Source organism: Chelonoidis abingdonii, chromosome 11, assembly GCF_003597395.2.
Source record: "Chelonoidis abingdonii isolate Lonesome George chromosome 11, CheloAbing_2.0, whole genome shotgun sequence".
Classification (NCBI taxonomy): Eukaryota; Metazoa; Chordata; order Testudines; family Testudinidae; genus Chelonoidis; species Chelonoidis abingdonii.
Genome location: NC_133779.1, coordinates 44,977,677 through 44,987,383, shown reverse-complemented (window position 1 = coordinate 44,987,383; position 9,707 = coordinate 44,977,677). Strand labels below are relative to the sequence as shown.

At 63.7% G+C, this 9,707-nt stretch overlaps 1 protein-coding gene across 2 annotated transcripts in view; it reads left to right on the top strand.

The window, feature by feature from the left end:
• ATP8B2 (ATPase phospholipid transporting 8B2) overlaps positions 1–9,707 on the top strand; it is a 29,477-nt gene that overhangs the window by 2,769 nt on the left and 17,001 nt on the right. Inside the window, exons 2-10 of one of the 2 annotated variants that reach the window (XM_075071019.1) lie at positions 3,452–3,519; positions 4,625–4,683; positions 5,792–5,905; positions 6,168–6,266; positions 6,554–6,615; positions 6,916–6,988; positions 7,287–7,357; positions 8,133–8,212; positions 9,334–9,492. In XM_075071019.1, coding sequence (XP_074927120.1) covers positions 3,489–3,519; positions 4,625–4,683; positions 5,792–5,905; positions 6,168–6,266; positions 6,554–6,615; positions 6,916–6,988; positions 7,287–7,357; positions 8,133–8,212; positions 9,334–9,492 — 748 coding nt within the window. In that variant the 5' untranslated portion in view covers positions 3,452–3,488. Of the gene's footprint in view, positions 1–3,150; positions 3,520–4,624; positions 4,684–5,791; positions 5,906–6,167; positions 6,267–6,553; positions 6,616–6,915; positions 6,989–7,286; positions 7,358–8,132; positions 8,213–9,333; positions 9,493–9,707 lie in introns of those variants that run through there. The other variant, XM_075071018.1, reaches the window with a different exon arrangement.

Below are 9,707 nucleotides of genomic sequence, written 5' to 3'. Positions count from 1 at the left end.
GGGGAGGCAGGGGGACGATGCGGGATCCGCTCCCAGGTTCTCCGCCCGGCAGCGGGGGACGCCGTGGGGAAGGGTTTTCCCAGCCCCGCTCCGGTCTTTGGCGCGGGCTGTGGGGCGCTGTGCGGCCCGGCTCTGGCTCTGGTTGCGGCTGGAGCCGAATCTGCTTTCGTGTCACCCAGGCTGGGAGAGCCCCCGCGGCCCGCGCCGCATCCCGGCCTGGGCCGCTCCCTGGTGTGGGGGGGACCAGATCCCCCGTGCAAGAGGCACAGATTTACCCCCGAGCTCTGTACGCCCCAGCTGGAGCTTAGCCCCCCCGCAACCCCCACGTGGGGACCGCGCCCCACGGGTCTGACCGCGTGTGGGGGGAGCTGGGAGGGGAGGGTCCCAGCCCAGCTGGGTTTGGCTCCAAATGCGCTGGGGACATATTTAAACCTGGCAGGTGGGTTTTGGGGCGCTCTTCTCCCCCCCCCGCCACCAGGGGCTGTGGGAGCCCAACTGGCCCCTGGGCACAGAAATCAGCCAGGTCCCCTGGGGCTGTTCCTTTTAGTCTTATTCTGCCGTCAGAGTAGCACCTGGGGGGCCCCGCCCGAGACTGAGGGCTGCCCCCTTGTGCCGGGCCCTGACTGAGAACCTGGGGCCACCCCCTTGTGCCAGGTGGACTGAGGACTGGGGCCGCCCATTGTGCTGGGCGCTGTGCAGACCCGGGGAAACGCAGTCCCTGCAATCAGCATCTGAATGGGCCTAGGCAGGATTATTCTCTCCTTTTATGGTTGGCAACGGAGGCCCAGAGGGCATCAGTGATGCGTCCAAGGGCCCTCGGGGAGCTGGTGGCAAAGCCAGGAATGGAACCGAGCTCCCTGGTGTCCCAACTGGGTGCCCTGTCCCAGGTCAGCCTCCTCCGAGCAGCTGCAGCCAGGCAGGAGAGGTCTGGTGCTGCAGCCTTGTGGCACTGGGCACTGTGCGGGCAGAGGGAGACGGAGGCCCTGTGTGCAGTCCGAGCTGTCTGCCCCCAACACTGTAGGGGTTACAGGCCCCTGGTGGGGGTGAGGAGACCTGTTCACCTGCCACTAGAGCCCGCTCCCTTCCCAGAGCTGAGGAGAGAACCCAGGAGTCCTGGCTCCCAGCCCCCCCTGCTCTAACCCACCAGCCCCCACTGCCCTCCCAGAGCTGGGAGAGAACCCAGGAGTCCTGGCTCCCAGTCCCACCCTGCTCTAACCCACCAGCCCCCACTGCCCTCCCAGAGCTGGGAGAGAACCCAGGAGTCCTGGCTCCCAGCCCGCTCTGCTCTAACCACTAGACTCCCGCTCCCCTCCCAGAGCTGGGGAGAGAACCCAGGAGTCCGGGCTCCTGGCTGGGCCTTGGCTACTAGATTGTGGTGCCCCTGCACCCTTGGCTTGGTCTCTCTGCTCTGGGTAGCCCCTCCTGGAGTGTCCTCTGCCCCCAAGGCCCAGCTGCTGCCACCTGTGGAGTCCCCAGCGGTGTGGGCATGGGGCAGGGAGGGGGGTGAAGTGGGGGCCCTCCCCCCACCCCCCATCTCGGGGCTCCATATGCTTCAGGCTCCCCCCTCCCCCCTTCATTATGGTCTCTGCACCTACTGCCTCTGACCCATCCCCCTCCATTTCCTGTCCCTCAGCTCTCAGGTCGTGTGGTGGCTGCTGGGCCTGGCTCACTGACCTGCACCTCGTGACCACACACAGGGGCATGATGAGCAGCCAGGACACCTGAGTTCTCTGCCCGGCCATGCCACTGCCTGTGCGGCCTTTCCCCACTATTCAGGCTCTTGCCTCAGTGACACCTCCGTGGCCCCATTCTGTGCTGAGTGTGTCACTGATGGAGGCCCGTGGCAGTGTTATTTGGGGAGAGGGAGCCCTGGGGGAGTCTCCAGGAGCCTGAAGGGGAGTCAGAGTCGAGCTGGGGATGCTCTGGCAGCAGCATATTGGAACCCCCTCGTGCCAGAGGCTGCACAGACACCCAGGGAGAGAGAGACCCTCCCCACTTCACAGGGAGACTGTCTCAGAGCTGGGAACTGAACCTAGGTCTTCCAAGTCACAGACCAGCACCCGAGCCACTGGGCCAGCCAGCCTCTGTGCCTCAGTTTCCCCTCTGAAAGTTGGGGAGATGCTGGAGCAGGGGAGTGGGGTGCATGGGGCTGTACTCTCTGTGCTGCCAGTGGCTCTGACATACCCATGTGGGGCTCTGGTCAAACTGCCTGCAGCCTCTCTGGGGCTCCTAGGACATAGTGCAAAGAGATCTAGGACAGGGCCTTGTGCCCAGTTTCCCTGCGCTAGGGTCTCTGGGAGCAGCCTCCAGCTATCTCTCTTCCCTGGGCAGGGTGCTCTGCATGGGAGCTGAATGCCTGGGGCTCCGGCTCTCTGGGTGGGTTGAAGACATCTCCCTGTGGGGTGGGCCAGGCACGTCCTCAGGCAAGAGCTCCAGACGCTGCTGCTCCTGCTGCCCACGGACACTGGACAGGAAACAGTCAAGCCCCCGGGTGCTGCCATGCGTGGGGCTGCGTGATTCCCTATCGCCCCAGGTCTGATTGTTCTGAGGCTCCCGCCATGCTGATCCCAGCAGCGACTGTCTCAGACTCCTGGGGCCGGCCCTGAGCTCTGTGTCTCCTCGGGGGCCATGCGCAGAGCTGTGCGGCCTAGTCACTTGGCTCATCGGGTGTGTCTGGGGCAGGCTGGGAGGGCCAGGCCTGGGCACAAGGGATGGTGGTTCCAGGCCTGCACCATATGCAGCGCCTCTGTTGACAGCTTGTGAATGGGGCCTGTACTGTGCATTCCCCCAACTCCCAGCCTGGAGCAGGTCGGCTACAAGCAAGCGGCTGCCATCCTAGCTCCTGGCTGCCCACGTGGGAGGAGGCTCAGCGAGCCAGATGTGAGGGGTCTGAGCCCTGCCCCAGGATCCCACAGCCATGTGTCCTGGGGCTGCGTAGCTGAGCAGTGTCCTGGCCAGGCAGGAGTCGCTCACCCTGCTGGGCGGGGAGGCTCCTAGGGAGCAGCTCCCCCAGCTGGGGCTGCCTCCACTCCCCACGGGCCCCATCAGGCACGGGATGCCCAGGACTATACCCCAGAGTGGGAAGGGGGTGCAGAGACTGGGGTGTATCTAGGGACTTTTTAGAACAACTGCTAAGCGATGGGGGGCAGGGCTGGGGTAGCAGGGGGCTGTAGGTCGGAACCGAGGAGCATGGACAGAGGTCTGTATGCAGTGGGGACAGGGGGGACATCACTGGTTGGCACTGAGGGGTTCAGGCTGTGTTGGCTCTGGTCAGTTTGACTTGATCACAATCACTCCCAATTCCCTCCCCTCCCTCAGCCCCCAGGAGGGAGTTGGGGGGAGCCATAGAAGCTGCCAGCACTTTCTAGGCTGTGGGTCCTGGAGCTGCAGGGTGGGAAGGGGGGTCTCTGGCTCTCCTGACGTGTTTCTCTCCCCCTTCCCCTCGATGCAGGGTCTCCCATGGGCCTGACTAGCTGGACGTGGATGCCATGGAGCTGTGTGCAAAAAAACACCCCCCAGGTAAGGGGTCCTCTGGCCCCGGGGGCGGGTCCGTGTAATGGAGAGCGGCACATTTTCCTTCTGCTAGTCCCATCCACTGCTGGAGTGCAGTTCCTTTAAATATTTAAATGAGGCTGGGGGGGCTATCATCTGGGGCCAGTGAAGGGTTTTGGTGCCAATGGGGTTCCATGGGGTCGGACATACATTGCAGACATTGCTTCTCTTCAACCCACCTTGCCCTGGGCCTGCAGCTCGGGTTCGGGTTCGGGTTCCTGTGTGACTGGGGCGGGGTTGGAGAGCTGGGAGCGCTTGTATGTCCCTTGGGGTGCAGAGTTCTCACCCCCTTAATCTCTGGGGGGCCGAGGTGTGGAGTTTCTACACTCTAGAGCTCTGACCCAAAACCAGATCCAGATTGAGATGCTTCCGATGGTGCGGGGCAGAGCTGGGGAGGAACAGCCAGCAGAGCTGGGCTGCGGGTCAGGATTGGGAGGCCCAGCGGAGCTGGGGGGCTGTGGGTCAGGACTGGGAGGCCCAGTGGACCTGTGGGTCAGAATTGGGGGGCCCAGTGGAGCTAGGGGGCTGCAAGTTGGGATTGGGGCCCAGCTGAGCTGTGGAGCTGCAGGTCAAGAGTGAGCGGCACCAGCAGAGCTGGGGGGCTGCAGGTCAGGATTGGGGGGTCCAGTGGAGCTGTGGGTCAGGATTGGGGGGTCCAGTGGAGCTGGGGGGCTGTAGGTCGGGATTGGGGGGCCCAATCAAGCTGGGGTCTATGGGTCAGGATTAGGGGGACAGTCGAGCTAGGGGACTGCAGGTCAAGAGTGAGGGGCCCAGTGGAGCTGGGGGTCTGTGGGTCAGGATTGGGTGCCCAGCTAAGCTAGGGGGCTGCAGGTTGGGATTGGGGGGCCCAGCAGAGCTGGGGGTCTGTGGGTCAGGATTGGGGGGCCTAGCCGAGCTGAGGGGCTGTGGGTTGGGAGTGAAGGGCACCGGCAGAGCTGGGGGGCAGGGTGGGCCCATGTCCTATCAAAGTTATCCTGTATCCGGAGTGTTGGCCATGGGTTGGCGTAGTGGCCCTGGCGGGGGGCATGTGCCAGGGCCCGTCGTTCTCTGGCTGACCCGGGTTCTGTTGCAGAGGAAGAAAGGCGGGTGAAGGCCAATGCCCGAGAGTACAACGAAAAGTTCCAGTATGCGGTGAGTGCCATGGAGCCCACGGGGGTGTGTGGCGACTGCCCCTGCCTTGCAGGACCTGGCTAGTATGGGCAGCTGGGCATGGCTGATGGGGTGGGGGTCAGTGACCCATAGACTCTCAGTCTCCAGGCCCACCCCAAAGGTTTCTCCCTATCTGTCCCCGCGCCCCTAACTCTGCTCTCCCCTCCTGGGCAGGGTCACTGCCGAGGCGGGCTCTGGCTTGGGTTCCCCGCGTGGGGCTGGGGGCGTGGGGGCCAGTGGGGAAATGCAGATCTGGGGGGAGGTGGCTTTGTCTGGGGGATGCAGTGCTGGGGGATCGTGGTTCTGGGTTGCGGGTCACTGTCCTCATCTGACTCCTCTGGGGTTTGGCGGGTAGGAGCTAAAAATGGGCTTTTGTCCATGAGAAAGTTCTGCTGCTGAGTATCTATTAATAACGCGGAGCTGAAGGCGCTGGGACGTCCCAGCGGGGAGGCGGGGGGCTGCAACCACAGCCAGGCACCACATCTCCCTCCCCCTGGCTTCTGGAGGGCCCACGGGAGTCCCCAATGCATTTACATGTCTGGCTAATTAACCAGCTGCTTCCATCAGCGCTGTGGTGGCGGGATGGGAGCAGTTCACCTTGGCCTCTTCCCCTCTTTTTTTGCTGTGGGAGGGGGCAGGGAAAGGTTATTTTTAGCTGTTCCTCGGGCCCAGCCTCTTGCTCTTCTTGGTGCTATTTCAGGACAGCTCGTGGGGTGGGGGTGTGTGTCTGGCATTGGGTGGTGGGGGTGCCTTGCCTGGCGAGCTGTCAGAGGGTGGGGCCAGAGATGCTGGTTCTGCTTGTTTGCCCCGTCCTCCCTCCTGGGGCTTTCGACCCCCACCCCCATGTACAGGGGGATAAACAGAGGCTGAGAGAGGGCCTCTGCGAGTCAGAGCTGGGAACAGAACCCAGGAGTCCGGGCTGCCAGCTCAGGCAGTGGTTTTCCTCCTCTCTGAGCCTTGGGGAATCTAGGAGAGCTGGGGTGGGGAGGGATTCTTAGGGGGTCCCCATGGCTGGGGTTGGGCCCTTCAGGGTGGGACCCGTGGTCCGTGTCTCCCCTAATCCTGCCCCTCTCCCACCGTCTCTCTCCAGAGTAACTGTATCCAGACCTCCAAGTACAATATCATCACCTTCCTGCCCGTCAACCTCTTCGAGCAGTTCCAGGAAGTGGCCAACACCTATTTCCTCTTTCTCCTCATCCTTCAGGTGGGGGGGGACATGGCCCCTCCCTCCCTGGGTACCATACAGTGGGTGGCTTGGGGGGGTCCCCTGGGGAGGGGAGGGGATGGGCCCCCGGGTGGAACCCTGCTGGGGATCCCTGCCTAGGCTAGGGGGGTCCAGTGCCTTCTGCATGCAGCATCCCTCCCTGCACGGGTGCCCCCTGCTGGCCGGGCTGGGTAGCCTTGGGGTCCCCGGGGCGGCGATGGTGGGGTGCCCTTTGTGTGTAACCCCACCCCCCTCTCTCCAGCTGATCCCCCAGATCTCCTCGCTCTCCTGGTTCACCACCATCGTGCCTTTGGTTCTCGTCTTAACTATAACAGCTGTCAAAGATGCCACTGACGACTACGTGAGTGACGCGCCATGCCCAGGGTGGGTGGCGGGTTGCAGGGGGGAAGCAGCGTTCCCTCCAGCTGCCCTGAGCATGGGGAGGTGAAGCTGGGTCCGCTGTCCAGTGTGTGGTCCGGATGGAGCAGGGCACTGCTCGGGGGCAGGGGCATGGGCACTGCCAGGCCAAGCTGCTGTCCCCCCTACTCCTGGGAAGGCCCAGGCTCGGCAGCCCGTGTTGGGGGCAGGTGGGGGGAATGGGGCCCCTCCTGGGATCCCCTGACCGAGGTCTCTGCCCTCCCCTTCCAGTTCCGCCACAAGAGCGACAACCAGGTGAACAATCGCCAGTCTCAGGTGCTGATCAACGGAACGTGAGTGTCCTGGGGCCCTGGCTGGGGGAGGCCCTGGGGGGGCCACAGGGAGGCAGGTTCCCCAGCTGAAGATGGGCTGTCTGCCTCTCCCAGCATCCAGCACAGAAGTTCCATGGGAGAGGGGCTGGGGGGAGCAGGCCTCCTCTGAAGAAGGGGTGAGGGGGGGTGGTTCAGAGCCACTGCTCTCATGGGCTCAGGCAGGGAAAGGCCTTGGAGCACAGGCATGGCTGAGATGGGGGTGGGTGGGCGGGGGGCTCCTGCTCCCCAGACCCCCTGACTCTGCTCCTCTCGCCCCCACAGCCTCCAACAGGAGCAGTGGATGAACGTGCGTGTCGGAGACATCATCAAGCTGGAGAACAACCACTTTGTGGCGGTGAGTCCAGCCCTGCAGCCTGTGTGCAGAGCCTCCGACCCAGAGCTGCCTTCCAGGTGGGGGGCAGGAGTCTCTCCCCTGTCCTGGGGGTGAGGGGTCCTCCCCGGGGGATGCGCTAGCACCTGCCGCCTTGGCAAGGGGTGGTCTGAGCAGCTGGCGGCAGGCTGGCCTGTCTGGGTCTCGGCAGGGCGAGGAGCCTGCGTCTCCCCCAGTGGCAGGGATACGGAACGTCAGGGTTGGGGGAGGCGGCAGGGACCCCCATGGCAGCTCAGCCCTGGCTGTTCCTCTCCCCCAACAGGCTGACCTCCTGCTCCTCTCCAGCAGCGAACCCCATGGGCTGTGCTACATAGAGACGGCCGAGCTCGACGGGTGAGTGATCTCGTCTCTGCTCCGCCCGGCCAGCCTCTAGGGATGTGAGGGGCACCCCAGCATGGATGGTGCATCCATCGGCAAGGCCGTTCAGAGCCAGCAGGATCTGCAAGCCAGGGGCAGTGTGGGGCCTCAGCATCTCCCAGACCGAGCCTCTGGGCTGCAGGCCTCCTGCTTGGCCCCATCAGCTCTGCCCAGCAAGTCCGACTGAGCCAGACGCCTGTGGCCCCTGCTGCGTCCAGGCCCCCCCCCGGTGTCAGCAGGGCACCCAGCAGCGTTTTCAGAGCACTTGGGTTTCTTGGCCCCAGAGCCCAGTGTGGGGAATCCGAGACTCGCCCACAGAATAAAGGTTACGTTATCGGTTTGCCTGGCCCACGTCCCACGCAGCCTGCGCTGTTCTCTCCCCAAAGCCAGCCCTTATCCCGGCTCCCGCAGGCCCGGCTGAATTCAGGAGAGTCCCAGGGGTGAGTGTCGCCCTGGCCAGTTTCGTGACACAGCTCTGCCCCGGAGCAGTTCGTCCCCCCTCAGGCTGGTAGTGCCAAGCCCAGTGAGTTGCTGCCTGGCGCGATCGCAGACTGTTCCCACACTGGCATAGCTGCCGGCCAGGACAGGTGCATCACGCTAGGCCCTGCACAGACGCGGTGTGAGATGGCCTGTCCCCAGCACTCGCGCTGCGTGCATGAGACAGACCCAGGCTGGGCAGGGAATGGGGGCAGGTGCTTGGGCCCCTGTTCTGTGGCCTTGCCCTGGCCCACGCTGCCTCTCCTCCTTCCAGAGAGACCAACATGAAAGTGCGCCAGGCCATTCCTGTCACCTCGGAGTTGGGGGACATCAGCAAGCTGGCCCAGTTTGATGGTGAGTGCGGGGGCCAGGGCAGCCATGCATGCTCAGCCTTTCTCTCTCTGCATTCTCATTACGTGCTTTGGGGGCTGGCACTTTTGGGGGTTACCTGAGGAGTTGGGGGTAAATTCCTACCCCCGCTCACAGCGAGAGGGAGCCCAGTCTATGCCCACCAGGGGAAACACTGCCCAGCCACCAGCTGCTGGCCACACAGGCGCTCTGCTCCAGGAGCCCTCCCCTTTCCCAGTGCAGCCCAGCGGTTTACACAGCCCATGTCAGTACACTCGAGTGCCCCGTCCCCAGCTTCCAGCACCCCCAGTGGGCACCGACTCCAGGGAAGCAGAGCCCCCTGGTTTCCCCCCAGTTCGACACTCTCCTTAGCACGAGGCACTTTGGCAGGTTTGGAGTAAAGCCAACCTGCCGTTGGTTTAGCAGAGCTCGAGGGAGAGTCCAACTCAAGCCAGGCTCAGGATCTGGGAATGTAAGGCCGCAGGTAAAAGGAAAACATAAGACGCAGTTTATAGCCTGGCCTTAGTAACCAGGGACTTTCCTGTCTCATTCGGCATTTCTCACCCACTGCCTGGTCCCTGCAGCGCTTGTCCCAGCCAGAGAGTTGGGACCCCTGAGCCAGCCCCTGCTGGCAGAGTCCCTGTCACGGGTCACCCCTTGGGCCAGTTCTGCTCCCACATACTCTGAGCCCAGCGGCCCCTCTGCCAAGAGCTCTCGGGGTTGGCTGCCTCTCTGGAGGTCTCTGGCCAGGAAACAGAGGCTGTCTGGCAGGTGTCCTTGTCCCCAGCCTGGCTGGGGCAGCTCCCTGCCTCCCGCCTCACGGCACCTCGCTCTGAAATTGTTTCCCACGCACACAAACCTCGCAGTGCCGACCCCGTGGGGCCAGGTACTGAGGAGATGGTCAGATACGGGCTGATCGACCTGCTGGCTCCTGCCAGGTGTATCTGTGTCACTGGGGTGTCGGGGGCCTGCTCCTGCCCCACTCCCTCCCGTGCCCCACGCTGGGAGGGGCCGGGAATGTCTGAATGAAGCTCTCAGCCCAGCCTGAATCCCAGCCCCTACGCCTGGGTTGCCTGAAGTCTGTGGGTCTGGGCTGAGGGGTACCAGGCTGCTGGCTCTCTCCCCAGGTGAGGTGATCTGCGAGCCCCCCAACAACAAACTGGACAAGTTCAGCGGGACCCTGTACTGGAAGGAGAACAAATACCAGCTGAGCAACCAGAACATGCTGCTGCGGGGCTGCATGCTTCGCAACACCGAGTGGTGCTTTGGCCTCGTTGTCTTCGCAGGTGGGGGCATGGGGGCGATGGTTGTGTTAACGCCAGGGCCTGTCCCCTCTCCCCACAGCCTGCTCTGCCATGTGTCACGGAGTCCCCGGGCGATGCTCTGGAACTGCTCCCCACTAAGCCAGTCAGGACTTTGGGGAGCCTCCTCTCCCTTGGAGCAGACTTGTTCAGGGCAAGAAGCTCACACGGCTTCACCTCCTGGGTCTCTCCTTGGAGCA